Source organism: Phocoena phocoena, chromosome 20 (genome assembly GCF_963924675.1).
Source record: "Phocoena phocoena chromosome 20, mPhoPho1.1, whole genome shotgun sequence".
NCBI classification, from domain to species: Eukaryota; Metazoa; Chordata; class Mammalia; order Artiodactyla; family Phocoenidae; genus Phocoena; species Phocoena phocoena.
This window is the reverse complement of record NC_089238.1, coordinates 19,808,902-19,827,794: the sequence shown is the minus strand read 5'-3', so window position 1 is coordinate 19,827,794 and position 18,893 is coordinate 19,808,902. Positions and strand designations below refer to the sequence as shown.

The window sequence follows — 18,893 nt, the reverse complement described above, 5'->3', positions numbered from 1 at the left end:
GCCAAAGTAGCAGTGAACACACCAGGGAGATTGTAGAAGGCGAGTCATGTGGTTTTGCTGAGGTTGTTGTGGGAAGTTGAAGGGGGGAAATCTCAAATTTTCCTCTTTGCCTTTACTGTTTTTGCCTGAAGGGCCAGAAACGGAATGCCATTCTGCCATGGGCGAAATCCATCACATTTTTTCCTGTGACTTGTGCTGAAAGAGTGCTTCGCAGCTGTTGGGACTGCCCCGGCGGTGACAGAGCCCCAGGACTCCTGACCCTGACCCGCTCCTTACAAGACAAGACGGAAAGGGGAGCAGGTTCAGGAGGTAGTCGCACCGCAGGCTGCAAGGAGGCTGTGCTGATGCCTCGAGAGCCGCACTCACTTACCCTCCGCTCCCCGTGGCATTGCTAAACCTACAAGGGCTTTTCTTTTCAAGTGTTTTATTAAATGAAGAGTCTAACAACCCTCACTTTAATTGCACACAGGCCCCGTGTATAATGCCACTGGATTTATTCAAGTAGTTGAAAACGATGGTGCTGGTGATTAAACTGATGGTCTTAGTTTAGCAGCTCAAAAACCTGGGAGTGTGTAGGTGTGTAAGTGTGCATGCACATGGGTGGCGGCCGTAGGTCCCGGGAGGGTCTCCCTGCGAGCTGACAACCCCTTCTCCCCCTAGACTTCCCTCTCCTGGGGAAACCCTGTTCTGCCTGGGGTGAAGGGGGACGACACTTGACACTTTGGGGACCACGCTTGAGAGTGGATCTCACCGCAAGGTGCCTTCCCTGCAGAGGGAAAATGATACCAAGATGGCGTGTCGACTGCATTATGCAACAAAGTCCTGCTGTTGTGGGGTTTTTTCCTAATGTAAAGCCCTACCCATTTGTTTTGGTTTACGTGACTACAGAGAAATAAGTGGATTAGACGGAAACTTTAGCATGCTTCATTGCAGCTGGGTGCCGACATCTGTCATTCCTCAGCCGTATTCTGGATCATGCCAGCCAGAGAAAGCAAAGTCTGACACCTTTGATTTTAGAGAGAGCCTTTTATAGGGGGAGAAAAAGAGAAGAAAGGAGTAGCATTTCCTTTGTGACTTCATAGGAAAAGCCACCTCTCTCCTGTGCTTTATTTATTTTATTTTATTTTTGGCATGTGACAACATTAGTGGCACTCAGAGAGCGCTGAACGTTGAAAAGTTTATGTTTCCATCTCTCCGTTTTAGTTTGTAATTTTCTATTGTTCACGGTACCAATTTGTTGAATTGGGCATGATAAAGTGTAGCTATTTAAAATATATCCAGTGTGCCCATCTATATGGATATATACTGTGGGTATGGATTGCAGGTGTCTGATCCATTTACGAAAAGAGGGATGTGTGGTTCTCTGTCTCACGTAAACTCACATAAATACAGTACCACAGCACTGAAATTTGATGGCATATGACGGGCCCCGCTGCATTGTTTTTGGTGAGATATTCTACAATCCACATGAGCCCACCTGCTTCCCTCCCCCAAACCATATGAGCTCCCACCCCAAGAAATGTACTGTGTTTACGAAAGATGTGAGTGGGTAGTGAAGTATCCACAGATAACCTTGGATACCAGCTTTTAGTGGATCGGCTGTCTATATACTTACAGCATTTTGTGTTGGGTGATTTTGTGGGTTTGCCCCCTCCCCCCATTTCTTTTCTAGTGAGGCATGGTGCATACCACACCCTTGGCACACGCCAAGTTACAACATTGGCCTGCCTCCCATAGTTAAATTGTATAATAAAACAGAACCTACAATTAAGGGCTGATGTGTTCATTTTAAGGGACACGATGGAAAACAAGAAACAAACCAGCAGAGACCACCCACTTGCTTATTTCACTGTGTGTGTGTGTGTGTGTGTGTACAGGAATGCAATTTATCTGCCACATGCAAAACGACAGGAAGGCTTCACCCCCGTGACCCTGCCTCACCTGGAAGGAGGTGAAGCTCTGGTTGTTAGCCTCAAGACAGTACAAGGCAGAGGTTGAGAGCTCAGGCCCCCTGGTGCCAGGCAGGTGGCTGCCTCTGGGAAGATCTTGCCAGACCTTCTGACTTTTCTAGATAAACTGGTAATCCATGTTTTTACATGAAATTTCTTTGTTCTGAAACATTGGCAATACCTTAAACCTTTTTAAATGTAGCGCTGGGGACAAAATAATAAAAACGTGTGCCTCCAGGTTGTGACTTCTGAGGAGGGTGGAAGCGTGTATGTCCATAGTAGTGATGGAATCCGTGGAGCTGGCCCTGTGGCCACCTGGGCTCTGGGCTCCCGGTCAGGTGGGGCGGTCCAGTCCCAGCACTGCACAGGAAGTGGTGTGGTTGAGGATGCTGGGGAGGGGGCATGGGGGGAGAAGGCCTGTTCGTAGAGCTGTGATTGGGAGACTGAGACCCAAGGTGCACCGGAAAATGGTCAAGCTCTCATGTGCCCTTAGGGGACTCTGGGAGGAGGAGTGTGGCAGCGGGGACTGGGGTCCCAAGGGGTCTCCAGAGCACAGAGCACTTGGGTTTTCCTGGTGGGGAAAACAGCAGGGCAGAGGGTACGGTCCAGGTATGCAGCCAGCCCAGGCATGGGCAGTGTGCAGGGGAGGGTTCCGCAGGGTTGGGAGGTGGGGCTGGCTCTGAGGAAGAATGCCAAGCAGGGTGGAGGGAAGCAAGATCGGGATATGTCCTCACAAGACCAGAAACTGGGACCAGACTGTTTAAGTCAGGGGTGCCCCCCCCACAGGGTGTCCCTACGCCCCCGTGAAGGCGAGAACGTGGGGCTAGGCAGAAGGGTCACCCACCCAAGGCAGGGGCCAGAGCCCTTCCTAAGAAGCTGCCCAAGGGGAACAACTCCCAGCCTCCTGCGTCCAGTCCCTACTCTGTGCATCGCAGGCCTCCTAAGGGGAGAGAGAGACCCACCAAGCCCGAGTCACAGGAAGCCATTAGTGAGCAGTGGCTGACAGAACAGTGAAGTGCTTACTTATGTAGGCCTTTGGTAAGTGCCCATGGGGCTCTGACGGCTGGGTCCTGAGGAAGGCTTCAAGGATGAGTTGAGGCTTGGTGGGGTCTGACTGGAAGGAGATTTGGGGGCTGGGGTGGGCAAATTCCTGGTGGCAGTGGCAATAAATATTAGGTAAGAAGGGGTTGCAAGTTGGAGAGCCAGGCTAAGGAGGCAAGATGCCCTGGTAAGAAATAGGGAGCCATTGAAGGCTGGAGAGCAGGGATGGGCATAAGTACAGAGGGGATTTGGGGACTGGCATTGTGTGTAGAGCATGCCCACTGCCTTTTGGTCCTTCTGGTGTCTTTCTCCTGCTCCTAGAGTCCTTGCTGTTTCTGGGGTGGGCTGTTGACCCAGTGAGCCTGGTGGTGCCCAGTGAGCCTGGTGGTGCCCAGAGGTGGATTCACCTGGAGCAGGGCTGGCTGTTACTGCATCTGCTAAATGCCTGCCGCCCACCTTATTGCCACAGGAGCTTCAGATAACTGTGTTCAGTCCAATATTCCTAAGGAGTGAAGATATGGGTATTAGAAGTATGAATAGGAAAAAAAAAAAGTCCTTGGGGCTTCCCTGGTGAGGCAGAGGTTGAGAGTCCGCCTGCCGATGCAGGGGACGTGGGTTCGTGTCCCTGTCCGGGAGGATCCCACATGCCACAGAGCCGCTGGGCCTGTGAGCCACGGCCGCTGAGCCTGCGCGTCCGGAGCCTGTGCTCCGCAACGGGAGAGGCCACAACAGTGAGAGGCCCGCGTACCGCAAAAAAAAAAAAAAAGTATGAATAGGAGGTGCTGCATTGGCTAATTTTAGAACCCTTCCTATTTTTGTCATCTCTTGAGTACCACCTTAATAATTTTACTTAATATTCATTAAAAGCTTTTAAAAAAAGGTAGATTTATTTTAGCAATACTATCCAACCTTAGTTCACTCTTTTTTTCCTAAGGCTGTTAACCTAAAAAGTGGTCAGCTCAGTTCTATCTAAAATCACCTCTGTCAGTGTGGTGTTCCAGCATTTCTCTCTCCCAGAAATGCTGGGAGAGAGAAGAGTTTCAGGAGGGTGAGGTTTGCTGTGTGACACTGAGTGAGGTTCCAGCCCCTCTGTTCTCTGGCTCCCGCCTTGCACTGAAGGCAGTGTCCTCTCATTTTGGTCTCTCCCAGCATTTCTTTCAGGATTAAGTGCGCTCACCCAGCGACAAACACTGGGTATTGTTAGGGGATTATTATATTACACATCTAAAAATCTCCAAAAAAGGAACGTAAGTTCATCCATCGACGCTTGGAAGGTTATTTAATGATAAACATAAATGCTTTCATAAAATCTGGGGAATGATTTAAGATCTTGGATCAATAGTTGCCTGTGAGTGCCAGTAGCTGGGCCTACACTATAGTCTGGCTCTCCTGACCACCCAGGCAGGCTGGTGGCTCACTGAGCACATAGGCAGCCTGGGGCAAAGAAATAAACAGGATTTAAGGCAAGATCTGCATGGCGTGGGCCAGAGCATGGGAGTGAAGTCATTGAGGAAGGGACCACGGTGAGGTCAGGGGGAGGGAAGGGCAGGACCTCCTGAGGCTGCTACTTCTGAGGTCCTGGGCTGCGGGGAGAGGTGGGGAAAGGGCTGAGCTGGGAGGATCTGGGGGACTCCGACACCCCTGCCAGATGCTCTCTTCTGCAGACATCTCCTGGAATCCAGCCTCATCTTCTCAGCTTTCACACTAACTGAACTTGGAACCTGAAGCTGCAGAGAGGCAGCAAGACGGTGGGTTGAGCCCTGGCTGTAGGCTCAAAGGGAGCTGGTGCAAAGCTGGGTTTTCTGCCTTTCTCTGGCTTCGTGGCTCTGGACACACACCGAGCCTCTCAGGGCCTTGGTGTATTTAGCTGGCAAGCGGAGACCCTGACACCTGACTCTAGCATCGTCATTGGAATGACCATTCCAGTTCAAGACTCCCGCGTGACAGGCACTTAACAGAGTATTTGAACATGCAAAACCATATCTAGCAAACGTTGATTTAACTCTTTTGATGTGCCACACATTGTGCTAAACATTTTACAGGCCTTTTCTCATTGAATCCCTGCAACCCTATGAGTGAGCTATTATTACCACACCCACTTTAAAGATGAAAAACCTGAGACTTGGAAAAGTTGACTAGCCGGCCCAAGAGTGTGTGAGCTGTAGAGACAGGTGAGGTTTGGATCCAGGTGTCTGGCTTGAGAGCCCACGCTCTTCACACTGTGCCTGGGTAACGCAAACGCCGTGTATCGGTAGGGCTGTATCCAGCGGCGTGCTGATGTGTCCCACCCCCTCCTGCAGGAAGAGTTTCCCTGTCACCTGCTTCGCTTCATTGGGGCCACACTCTCAGCTGTGTCATCTCCTGATCTGGGGTGTTGTGCTATCACCGTCCACTGCACATCAACCAGATTCACTTTTTAAGAAAATTTTAAAATAAAAATTTAATTTTAATATAGATTTAGAATTACAAAAATGTTGCATAGGTTGTACAGAGAGTTCTCATATATCTCATGCCCATTTGCCCCTATTATTAACATCATACATTGGTAGGGTACATTTGTTACAATTAATGACCCAATACTGATACACTATTATTAAGTAAAGCCCGTATTTGAGTCAGATTTCCTTAGTTTTTACCTGATGTCCTTTCTCTATTCCAGAGTACCACGTTACATTTAGTTGTCAGGTCTCCTAGGGCTCCTCCTGGCTGTGACAGTTTCTCTGTCTTTCCTCGTTTTTGATGACTTGGACAGTTTTGAGGCGTACTGTGTAGAAAATCCCTCAGTTGGGATTTCTCAGGGTTAGACTTGGATCATGGGTTTTAGGGAGGAAGGCCACAGAGGTGAAGTGCCTTCTCATCCCATCAAATCAGTGTACGTGCTCTCCCCCTGACATTGGTCACCTGGCTGAGGTCGTGATTGTCAGGTGTCTGCCTGTACGGTTCCTCTTTCCCACTTTCCACACTGTAGTCCTGTGAAGGAGGTCACCGTGCAGCCGGCACAAAGGAGTGGGAGCTTCAGCCACCTCCTCCAGGGGGAGCACCTGTGTAGTAAATAGTTTGGAATGCGTGGGGCATTTGTACTTTTCCACGTAGGTATTGATTCAATCATTTAGTTGTGACAGTATGACTTGTGGATGCTTATTTTACACTTCATCGTTGACTTTGTTGCTGAAGCTGTTCCAGCGCTGGCCACTGGGGGCTCTCTCACTGGACTGCGTGGGGCTTTACAATACCCCCATCAATGTATGTGTTTGGAGCAATTCCTTGCTTTCTGGCACAAAGTGCTCCAGGATCATCTTGTGTATGTCCTGCTCCAGCCCTAGAACCAGCCATTTCTCCAAGGAGCCCTGGTTCCCTTTTCTTGTGAATGGTATTAGAAATCAAGCTCTGGGCTAAGTGTGCTCGCTGCCACTGGAATATCATGGGTTCTGGGCCCTCTCGGCTGACAGAAAAAGGAAATATATGTGTGTATATTAACCCTTGCATATACTCACATCTCTACAGTATGTATTAAGCTAAACACAAGTTCACACTGATGTCTCCAATCTATTACCATATGGATCAAAATTTGCTTTAAAAATACTAAAATATATTTTTCGATAGTGTTTTAAATTTAAACCCAAATCACAGGAAATTTAAAACCTAAAATTATTTATACTAAGGATATTCCAAAGTGTTTTAGCATCTTAGATTAGATGGATGAATATTTTTTTGAAAACTGAAAACATGAATTATGTACCTGATGAGAACCGTTCTTGCCTATTTAGAATTAGGGAAATTTATATATATATATATATATATATATATATATATATATATATATATATATATATGTAATGTGTGATACTGAGAAAAGACTCTTACTATCAGCTCAATGCATGTTTGTGTATATTTTTACCCATCTCATTGTCCCTGCCGAGACTGTTGAAGCTTGAAGGATGGCCGGGGTCCTGGGCTGGGACCCTCCTAGTTTGCAGCTTCAGGTTCAGAGCAGCAGACACTCAGAGGGAACAGCAGGTGAGGGCCAAGTGGAAACCAGGCACTGCCCGAGAGGCCTGACTGGCTGGCCAGCCCACTGGTACCACCCAGCCTGGATTCATCCCAGGCCTGTGGGGCGGGGTCCACCTCTGGGGGGGGTGCCGAGTTTCCAACTTACCCAGTTGGCCCTATAGGTGGAGCCATTTTCTAACCTACCAGCATGCAGTTTGCAAATGTCCTTAGTTTCAAGGAATCCAAAGAGCTCTGGTTGGGGTGCAGTAGGGGGAAGGCTGTTATTAAGGTGTCTTGTTGGTACTTCCCAAGCCTCATAGCCCTATACATGCGAGTTGTCTCTGAGGGCTCCTTCTCTCCAGGTCATCACCAGGACCCACCTAGAAAACAATGCCACAGAACATGGCTGCGAGAGACCCTTCTGTGGTAGCTTAGAAATACTCCATAATCCTGTGCTCCAAAGACGATATTGCAGAAAGGAAAATAGGAGTGTCACAGGGGGGTCAACTGTGGGCTGCTGCAGGCCCCAGAAAGCATTCATAATGCTGCTGGTCACCAAGATTCTTCCTCGGCCAGCCTGGACTCTCTCATGCTTTCCAGCCTTCTTAGGGGTTTACACCCACCCATTATTTACGTAAGTGTGGCCACACACTTACGTAAGTGTGATCTAGAAGCCATAGCAGCAATGTTCCTCTTCATTTACCCACTGTTGTCTTTTTCCAGTTATGAACAATGCAAGGCCCCAGTGTGACTGATCTGAAAGGCTTGCCCTGGTCTGAGAGATGGCTTGGCAGTGTGAGGACACAAGGAGATTGTCCCTGTCACTGTTTACCTGGGCCAGGGACCCTACTCTCCACCACTTACGTACATGACCCTCTTCTGGACCCTCTTCCTTGCGTTGACCACGGAGCGTGAACCATGATTCTGGGGATTGGTCCTCTCCACGCTAGGATGCCCTTGTTCCAACATCCAGAGTTGTGCCTCTGTCACAATGTATGGACCCTCTGGCAAACAGCACATGTGTCTTTCCTCAAGAATGTTCTTTCTCTCTTGGGGGTCCTTTCATAACCCCCCATTTTGAGCCATCTTTCAACGAGAAACTGGAGTCTTGCTCGAAGCTTGGATGTCCTTCCCTCATGAACGATTGGCCCCTTCCTGTCTCCACTTGGGTCTCCAGTAGGTTGCAACCCCTAAAGGCAGTCTTAAGATGTGTGGGCAGCCATTCAGAATGTATTGGGTGGGCCTGTGTCAGGCATGTGGAATAGATGCCCTTCCCACCCTCTCGGTGCTAAAAGTACTGCATCATTCCAACAGCAATCTGCTCAGGGCAATGCATGCAGCAGGTGCTCAATGTGTGCTCATGGAAGTGGGCTAGGGTCCAGGAGATGTGTGATGCGAGCTTTGACAGAGAACTTACAAAGCCCTGTGGCTTGGTGCCAGCCATGGGCTCAATACCAGTCTTTGACGTGCATCTGGAGGCCACAGTGGTGCTTGTGTCCATAAGGGGTGTGGCCTGTGACACGTGTACAATACCACACATTATAGCACACACTCCTCCAGGAAGTTCATGGATTCCCTCCTGGAGCATCCTTGGGTCTGATCAAAGAAAGCTCTTTGTAGAGAATCTTCCCACAGGTGGTCTGCAAGGAGTGACAGGAGGGAACGGTGAGATGAGAGTTCTGAGAAAACCCTAAGGTTGAATTCCTGATCAGGAACTGGCTAGCTGTGTCTACCTGACTTTGGACAATTTTTTTTTTTTTTTTTTGCAGTACGTGGGCCCCTCACTGTTGTGGCCTCTCCCATTGCAGAGCATAGGCTCAGCGAGCCCGCTCCGCGGCATGTGGGATCTTCCCTGGCCGGGGCACGAACCCGTGTCCCCTGCATCGGCAGGCAGACTCTCAACCCCTGCGCCACTGGGGAAGCCCTGGACAATTTTTTAATCTTAGTTTTCTTATCTGTAAAATGGGGAGACGTTTCTCCACCATATATCCCCACTGGTGGTCATGAGGACCATTGAGGCAATTCCTATAAATGTGCTCTCATGATTGGGTGTCAGACTGTTTGCTCACCACCCTGGACTAAGCAACAGGGGTTGGTCACTTACCCCTCTCCCCATCTCCTCTCCACCATCCCTCACCTGAGCAGAAACCATCAGCATGGAAAGTCTGGAAGCCTTGTGGACACAGCTCCTGCTCTTCCCCAAACCCAGATGTGCACAAGTGTGGAGCTGTAATTAATGGATGGTCCCCCAAGGTCGGGCATTTTCCTCTCCCCCTTAGGTACAGGGAAGGAGAAGATATTTCCATCATAGCAAGTAAGAAAAATGTCTCGTTTTCCCACTTTTGTTATAAACAATGTACGACTTGCTTTCTCCTTACTCCTCCTGACCCTCCACACTGTATACATATTTATATATTATTCATAGTGGATTAAAAATGAATGCGCTCTTTACCACGGCTCTACGGCACAGTGACAATACAAATTAACGTATGATGTACTTACTTTTCGCATGCCAGTGATGGGAAATGTTGATGGCCTCAAAGTGAGAGACAGAGAGGGGTGGAAAGTGGGCTGGTCGGGGGGAGTACACATCTAGCCGCACCGTCAGGGCCCGAGGCCCTGCCTGCAGACGGGGATGGGGGCTATTCGGGGCAGCAGCCTCGCTGCAGAGCTGGAAAGGCTCTTTCCCTTCTCTTCTCCCACGGAATGAGGTCCAAGCTCCTGAGGGGGTCCTGTGGCCTTTTCCCCTGCCCAGCTCTCACCGAGCTCCACCTCCACCATACTGACCTGCTTCCATGCTCCTGCACCCACCCAGCCTTCCTGTTCTAGGGTCAGGCACACCCTCTGTCTGGGGTAGCATTCTTCTCTTCTTCCCTTCTCTTGGCTACCTCCCTCTTTCCTTCATGCATCCATCCATCCATTCACGTATAGTTTTGCTTGAAAAATACTTGATGGATATCTTTGACATCCCAAACTCTGTACTAGGTGGTGAAAAACAGCAGAAATCAGAAAAACCAAAAAACAAACCAAAAACAAAACCCCACAGTCCCTGAGCCATGGAGCCAAGAGTCGGTCTTGTGGGGAAGACGACATGATCGTTTATTTGTTGAGCTACTCTTGTTGGATGCTCTACTGTGGAAGAGAAGAGCTTGCTATGATGAACCTCAGTGGGTCTGAGGGGACCCACACAAGGGGAGGCCTTCGTGAGGCTGAGGCAGCTGCGCTGAAGGACAGGATTACAGTGATTCGATGGAGTAGGTGAGGGAGCATTTGCGTGGAGGGAATGGGACAGGATTGGGCCAAGGTCCTGTGGTGAGAAAGGGTATAAAGTATATAAAGCATCTGGAGAGCAGAGAGGTCCCTGTGGCCAGAGGCAGCAAACTCAGGGCTTTGAGGGCGAAGAGGGTGGAAGGGCGTGCAGGGGCTCACGTTCCTCTCAGCTGAGCTCTCGGGGCCCCCAGCCACCTCTACCATCTCCCACACTGCATTTCCTCAAAATGCCAGCCTTGTACCAGAAGAGGACCCTCTAGATGCGAGATCCTTCTCGCATGGGCCTGTGACCACAACCCAGCCCAGCCCAGCCCACGTTTGCTGAACTTCGTCCAAGGGAAATGCCCCTGCTAACAACTTGTTTCTTTGGACTCTGGAGGTCTTCCAGTTCCCCAAGCCCCCTCCAAAGGCAGGTGCCTGGAGGAGAGACAATATCTCTGGCTTTAACCCAAGACCACCTGGGACAAGACCACCTGGAACAGGCAGGCTAGTGTGAAACAGTGACACACGAAATACTGGTCGAATCAGTGCTTTTGATGAAGAACAAAGCATAGCCTCCCTTGACCAGGCTTAGATAAGGAACACGATGACGACAATGAAATCAGCAACCATAGCAATGACAGACTGCTGACATTCGTATAGCTCTTTGTCATTTACAGATTTGACACACCGTCTCATCTGATCCTCACAACAGGCTTATGGTGTCAGTATTCGTATTATCCCCCCATTTCCAAGGTGTGGAAACTGAAGCCTTGAGAGATCAAGTGCTCACTCAAGGTCAGACAGAGGGGAAACTGAAGCTTGGTTGTTAGTAGCCTCCCAACCTCACAGAGAGGGAAAGCTAAGCCTTGAACCCAAGCTCCTGGTCGGACTCATACTGCTACCGCAGGGCAGGAGGACACCTGAAAGCAAAGATGCAAAACTGAGAGAGCTCTCTGTGGTCAGGCATGTGCAGGAAAGGATCTCCTGTGTTCAGAGGGGCCAAAGGACACCCTGGAGGGCAGTGCTTCTTTGTGGGGTTGAACTTGAGAGAGGCCAGTGTTTTGATGCTCTCCTTAAATGGGGAGCTGGCAGGGGTGAGTACACTTATTCTCTTAAATTTGATCACCAAGAAAAGCTGTTAGACTCAACTCTGTCTTAAAGCCTTTGCTACTTCTTAGAAACTGATGGACAGTAGCATCTTCCTCGCCACCTACAGACCCAAGTGAATGGCCGCCTCCATCTCCAGCTTACCAAGGTGGGCACAGGCAGCACAGGCTGGTCTTTCCTCTCATTAAAATGTGATGATGGAAGTTTGTAGAGTTAGTCACCCTGAGGGCTTCTCCTCAGGGGACAGTTGACCTGCCTCCACCTGGAGATCTGATTTCCTCAGAGCCCCACATCCACTGCAGCAAGAAGGTAAGAAAGGTCAGCGCAGATTTCCACGGTCTCTCCCTCTGTCTCTGCCTTCAGGTGGGTCCCTTGTTCTGTCACGCATATCGGAAAATCACAGTAGAATATTTAGTGGAGCTCTCAGCTTTGGGGTTTGTTCTGAAGTCCTTGCTTATGTTCTTTGACCAAAACCTAACATATCACTGTGTTTGTGCCAATACCAGGGACTTCGAATGGATGAATGGTATAGAGAAATATGAAACTTTTCATCCAGATTTAGCTGGACTGGGAAATGTATCAAGTTTCCAAAAGTGCTTTGCATACCAACAGCTTTCTGTTTGGGAATAAATGTTCTCATCACCAAAGGATCAACCTTTCACTTACATTTGATTCTTGAGAGAACACAATGCTTTCTTCCCGACTCGTCTCAGCCCCTCACAATCACCTCCCTCAGGATGGACCTCTCATTTCTTCAAATAATTTTCTTGTACATCAGTCTCATGGGAAACTTTCAACTAACCCCTCACAAGGATGTGTGTGTGTGTGTGTGTGTGTGTGTATCCTACAAAAACACATTGTAATCATGGTTATCATAAGGATTGGAGAATTAGGACATCTGAGTATGTTATATACATTGGAAATTTGTTTTAAAGTCAAACCGTCCAAGTTTGCTATATCTTAAGTTACTTCTCTGTGCAATGGGGTTGATATCCTTTACAAAACTGCCGTAAAGCTCAAATGTGAGGTTAAACATACAAAAATGTATGTGAAAACCTGTGGGACGTAGGTCTTTGGGATCTTCAGGTGCTACCATTATCTACAGTGCTTCTATACAAGGTATATTGCAAAATCAGGATTTACGATGATTCCAGTATTGTATAGATTTCTTTCTACAAATGTACACATGCATAACATTATACCTTTACATATAGCTCTTCAGCTCACCTAAGTTAAAATAAAAACTACTTCAGTACTAATGGTTTGACCACTGAAGTATCCAAATATGCCAGAATTACTGTACATCTTTGACTCTACCAAGAAATAGAGATTCAGATATAACCATAGGATAAAATCATGATTAATATTTTAAAATCAATTGGTGGGAAAAATATACTAAGTGCTTTTATGTCAAGTTGGCCAATTCGAAAAAGCTCTTATTGTGAATAAATGCGATACTTGACGTTCTCCGTTTGGTTTGCTAAGAAGCATGTGCGTCCCACGGTGACACAATTGGCAGAGAGGGTGGCTTCCACAGGTTGTAGCATAGGTTCATACAGAAATGTATTATTCAGTAATAATAATATAAAATACAATAAACAGCTTTCATAGATGGGAAAAAAAAGCAATGGAAGAATGGAGGAACCAGTGTGAATCCTGGTGACCTGAGGTAAATTTGTTAAATAATACCTTGGTTTGGTAATTTTGCTTCATGGCTCTGCTAGCCTCTTTGGATCATGGTACCAAGAGTTTGACTCTCTTTATTTATTTTTATTTATTGTTTGGAGTCCTCAACTCCAAAGACTTGTCAGACCGCCATGATTTTCTCCATCAGTCACTTATTGCCATGAAATAAATAAACTGACAAGTTAGCCCCAGCTTTTTCTGAGCCATGGTGGTTAGGATAGTGGCCACCCCTCCTCTGTGAGCTGCCACAGGGCTGCCCTTGGGGGGAACCCAGAAAATATAATCCATTTCTGAGAAGATTTGGACAAAACTTTAAAAACATTTCTTAAGCTTCCTGAGAGAAGTCTCAGCTCTACTCCTCAGGTTCTCTGAATGACCCTCAGTTGGTTCCTATGCCTCCAGCTACAGATTTGGGCCCTCCTTTCTCCTGCTCAAGAGTTGCCCTTCCAGAGAACCTCAAATCCTCCCTCACTGAGCCCTGGGCATAGCTTCATGTCCATAGGGATGACGACTTCATGAGCTAGGTGATTGAGTCTTGGGATCTGTTGGAAACTCACTGAGGCCCAGCTTAGCGCTGACTTAGATTCATGAATATGGTGGGGAGAATGGGCATGGCTTTTCCTATCCCACTGCCACTGATCAGAACCACGATTCTTCCCTTCAGTCTATGCTCTAACTCCAACGTGATGAAGAATAGGGCCATGTATATTCTTCGTAAATATGCTAAGTCCAGTAGAGGTAGAGTCTCAGTTCTCCTCCAGCACCATCCCAGGGTCTTCCCTGTCATCTGTGTGAGGGGCGACCGAGCCCAAAGGGTGGGGTTGGGTAGCAGGAAGGTAAGAAGTGAATGGTGCTCACGAATCCTTCTCTTACTTGACAGTGGTGGTCCAGGCCCCTCCTGCTGACTGTCTGTGCTCTTCTTGCTGTGGTAGGCTATGTGGAAGGTCCAACAGCAAGTGCGCTTTTCTTGGGTTTCATTTGTTCTTACCTCCATGGACTTGCAAATTGGCTTTTGCAAGTGGGAAAGTTGATCAACTTCAGCCTTGTGTTAGGTACAACAACAGAAGCAAGAGAAAACTCTATCCAAAAATTCGTATTAAAAAAAAAGGCAAGGTGAAGCAGTAAGATAATAATACAGTCCACAAACAGTTAATGCCTGCTTGCTCTGTGCCAGGTAGTGGGCTTGGCACCAGTGATATTAAGATGGCTATGCCTCCTGCTTCAGGAACACATAGATAGTCATGGTGATCAACACACACACAGCAGCCCCATAAAACATGCGTCCCAGTTGGGCAGAGCCTTGAAAGAAGAATGGGGTTTGGGTCTGCAGAGAATAGAAGTAACTCAGGGAGAGAGTAGCACAGCCAGGGTACGGGGACCCTGTGGAATGAAGCCTTTTTGCAGAGACCATCTAATCGTTTGGTTTGGAGTGGGCAAAGGGGGGATGCTCCCAGGAGACTTGAGAGGTGCTGGGACTGAGCTATGAAGGTGAGCGGGTAGGTGGCCATCAAAATTTGGGCAAGGAAATCACAGCTGAGCTTCTGCTTTAGGTACTCACTGTGGTACCCCTGGAGAGGACGGGTAGGAAGTGGGGAAGCTAGAAGCAGGAAGTCCTCTTGCAGGCTGCCATGTTCATAGTCTAGCAAGAGGTGGTGTACACTGGACTAAGCTCAGAAGGGGGGTTTTGGAAGGAGAAAGATTCAACAGGTAGAATGGATTTGCCCAGGGGCCAATTGTCTAGGAGGGAAGAAGGAGAGAGCTAATTCCTGAAGCCCACTAAGAAAGAAGCAAGGATCTAGCGCTGTGTGCAATTTGGTGAGAAAATGAGTTTCAGCTCCAAACGTTTGCTTGGCCTCCAGGTCTTCAAGAACAAAACTGTTTTGCTAAGTAGATACACAGGACTTCTGCTATCACCATTCTAGTAAAAGTGCTGAATATGCTGTTCAGATGTTTTCTGGGGTAAATGGTTGGGCCCATTTATTTACTTGTTTATTTTTCTGAGCAAATGAAACCCAGCCCTGGGTCTTGACCTCTCTGGGTGCTGGGTAGGACAGCTTCCAGGAATGGCGTATCTACCGCTTCCCAGTATAAGGCAGAATACAACTGTTCCATTATAACTTCCCAAACCAGATGCTTTACTGGTTCCTTAAGATGGCAGAAATGTGTACACGCCTGCTGTGCATCCGGACAGAGAAATCAAGCCTGAAGGAGCAGATGGATTTCACACAATCCATCTTCTGTTCTGATTTATAGCCTTTCTAGTAAAGTTTGATTCCAAGCGTCACTATTCAAAATCAGATTTCTTTAAAACTAGGTTGTCCTTGATTATCTGAATGTCCAGGTTCCTCTCTGATACCTTCTGCTGCCTCATCTTGAAATCCTGAGATTCCCAAATTCTTCCAGCTTGGCACTTCCGCTCCACCCAAGAGCAAGGCTTGGGTAATATCCCTCTCTCACCCCACCCCAAACACCCTCCCTGGTCACTCTTGATTTGCTTATCTTAAGAGTTAAGATAAAAAGAGTTAGTGGGAGGATGAGAAAGTGAACTGGCTTGGAGACCTGAGTCAGAATCTCAGATGGCGGGATTTATGGCTTTTTTGTGTGGAGCTAGGGTCAGCAAAGTACAGTCCAAGGCTCAAATCCGTCTCCTGTCTGTTTTCGTATGGTCTGCAAGCTAAGAACGGTTTTTACATTTTTAAATGGTTGAAAAAAAAACCCAACAAGAATTATATTTCATCACATGTGAAAATTATATAAAATTCAGATTTCAGTATCCATAAATAAAGTTTTGAATTTCATCAACAAAAATTTGGAAATTTATTTCCTCTCTTGCTATATTAGTACCTACATCATATTTTTGACCTTGGCCTGCAAAGGCTAAAATATTTGCTACCTGACTTTTTATAAAAGAATTTCCAGGTGTTGGGAACTTTCTCTTCTGTTGCCTAGAAACTCTGAATTAAAAACTCTGGCCATGATGGAAATCCCTGTCCAAGTTATTATTTGGTAACATTATTTATCCAAGTAACTTATTACTTACCCAAATAGCTATATGGGCTGCATCTTCATTCTTTGCCATTTGATTTTTGCAAGGCAATAACACCGATGATATTGATAATATTGGTAATCATGATCATGGTCCTTTGAGCGCTGGGGGCCGGGAAGGGGGGTAAGCGGCAGAGCTGACCGGCCACTCTTTCTGCCCACAGGTCACAGGCCTTTCCAGTGCCGCTACTGTCCCTACAGTGCCTCTCAGAAGGGAAATCTGAAGACCCACGTCCTCTGCGTCCATCGCATGCCTTTTGACAACAGCCAGTATCCCGACCGCAGGTTCAAGCGCTCCAGAGTCGACTCGGAGGCTTCTGGGAATTTCGAAGACCCCACAGCTGTCAAGGCGGGAAGCTCAGCGGAGCTAACGGAGGAGGGCAGCAAGGCCCAGGAGGAGCGCAACTGAGCCAACCAACCCGGATATTGCAATATTATTTTACACAGTTTTCAGATTATGCATCTGGTAAAAGAGTTTGTTAACTGCATTCCAAGGGGAAAAAATCATGTACAACCTCCCCTCTAGTGTATAGAACATTTAAAAAATTTAAAAAGATATCTATATATATATTAAAAAAAATCCCCAGCCCTTGAAAATGGCTGCTAAACTGTTACCCGGCAACAAGTATTTCCAAACAATGCAGGTGGGAGAAAAGGGATTTCAGAAATGCTTGGTGTCCTCCGAGCTCAAGAAAGCCGGGGGCCCTTCCAATGCTAGAGTCGTCTTTGTTCAAAAATCATGCTCTTAACTGAAAAACGATACCATCTAAATGATTTAGTGTTGCCTTGAAGATGGAGGGGCTGCGTTTTCATTGTTGAAAACACCTCTATAATCTGACACCAGCTGCTGTCATCTGCCTCGCACCCTAATGGGATGTGTTGGGAGGCGGCCGCGGTGCCAGTCTGACTGGAGCGGTCACTGCAGAGAAAATCAATTCACGTGGTGTTGTAACTGCACTCTTAGAGAAACCTTAGCCGGCCCGCAGCCAGCGCCAGGGCTGACCGGCACTGCGGAGGATTGCCATCTTCAACGTGCATTTAAAAAACACCCACAGCCAAATGAATCAATGGTCAGGGAGTATCTGCAGACAAATGTCCAGTGCAGGTTTGATGAGTAATTCCTTTTGTTTAGATCAAATTGCAGTATGGAGGGAAATGCTTTTTTCTTGGTTGTCTTTTTTTTTTTTTTTTTTTTAATTTTTGGAGGAATTTACAAGAAGCTTGCTAATAAAAAATTTTTTAGGGGTACATGATATAAAAATGCTTAGAAAAACTAGCCCACCCTATCCACAGAAGGTGCTGGTGAGGAATGGAAGTTTATGTAACAATAGATTGTTTTTATTATGATTTTAAAAATTTTACTTGAAAGAAGGCTGCTTTGGTCCTTATTATCAGATTTTTTTCATGTGTTAGTTTTTGTAAGTCTCACAGACACGAAGCAAGATTTTCTTCTCCAGCAAGCTCTTATGAAATAGCTTGTATTAAAATATGAATCTAAACATCCTGCTCTCTATCACTAATGAAGAAGACTGTTTAAGTTAAAATGTCTGTTTTTGTAAAACAAATGTGTTCTATATTTTTGTAGATTTTAGATTTTCTACTGATTGGATACTCCAAATTTATCAAGTTCTGCACCACCCAGAGGGAGATTGGAGAGCCAATAATGAAACAACTCATTCTTTTAAAAAACAATTTACAAAGACTAGTTAATGGTTTATTCCTGAATCTGCTAGTGTGGTGTCAAAGTCCAGCCTCTTAACATACTTCCTTTGAGTGACACGAAATTGGTGCTGTTGCTTGTGACGGTGGAGAAGTATTGAAGTATTAACTTCTTCTAAAAAAATCATTCAGACTTAAAAAAAAAAAAAAAAGATAGATATCTCCTTGCAGGCTGGGAGCACAGAATAAAACCCCAGGGCCTTAAAAACTTCAGCTCTGCCTACAGCAGTTTACAAAAATACTAAACTGCAATCAATGTAAATAAAATGCTTCGCTATCCTGAGACCAGAAGGAATCTCAGGCTAATAAGGAATCCGGTTTGCATATGCTGTCGAGAGGGTGACATCCACCCGGGGTTTCAGTGTAAACGTGGTCGCTGTACAACGTGGACCCATCTGGCATAGAGCAAGCTGCTTTCTTGTTTTTCTAGAATAGTTCTCACTGCCTTACTTAAATCGAGTTGATAAACTTAATGCAACTGTTTCTATGATCCTAGAGAAAGGACTGAAATGTTATTGAAAACTTTCCGACTGTAGTAAGCTTTAGGATTTTAAATGCACTACTGTGTTTGGTGACTGTGCCAGTCGCTTGCTTTCTGTGTGTTTGCCCTGCCTTTGGTATCTTAGCAAAGAAAAATATAAAAAAGAAGAAAAAAAAGTAAAAAGAGCAAAAAAGAGGAAAAAAAGTGGAAAAAAACGAGAGCCACATTCCATTTCTAGCACTTTGGGCGCTCTTTCAGTATCCTTTTGTGTCTTCTGAGCATCGTCAGATGCGACAGGCAATAATTCTGTTTGTGACACTGGGAACATCCCCTCTTCTTTGTGGCGTGTGTGTTGATTCCATTTTGTCCAGTGCTACCGTCCTTATTTCCCCCCTGACACAGGCCTTCTTTCCAGAACATTTGTAACTTGTAATACAAACAAGTGACAGCCGCAGTGATGCAGTGTCAGTTTCTGAATGTCATCAGGTTCTCATATCTAAACATGTCAAGTTTTTCCCCTGTAACTTCTGTAGTCTGTGATGCTGGTCATAATACTGTCTACATTCCTACACAAAGAAAAAAAATCTATCTTGGAGGAAATCTGAGATCAATAGAGTAGAGGA

General features: G+C 46.6%; 1 protein-coding gene across 1 annotated transcript in view; it reads left to right on the top strand.

Annotated features, from left to right (window-relative positions):
- The window catches only part of ZNF536 (zinc finger protein 536), a 229,642-nt gene extending 213,163 nt beyond the window's left edge, over positions 1-16,479 (top strand). The window contains exon 4 of the mRNA XM_065899559.1: positions 16,235-16,479. Coding sequence (XP_065755631.1) covers positions 16,235-16,479 — 245 coding nt within the window. The remainder of the gene's footprint in view (positions 1-16,234) is intronic.
- Positions 16,480-18,893: the final 2,414 nt, after the last annotated feature.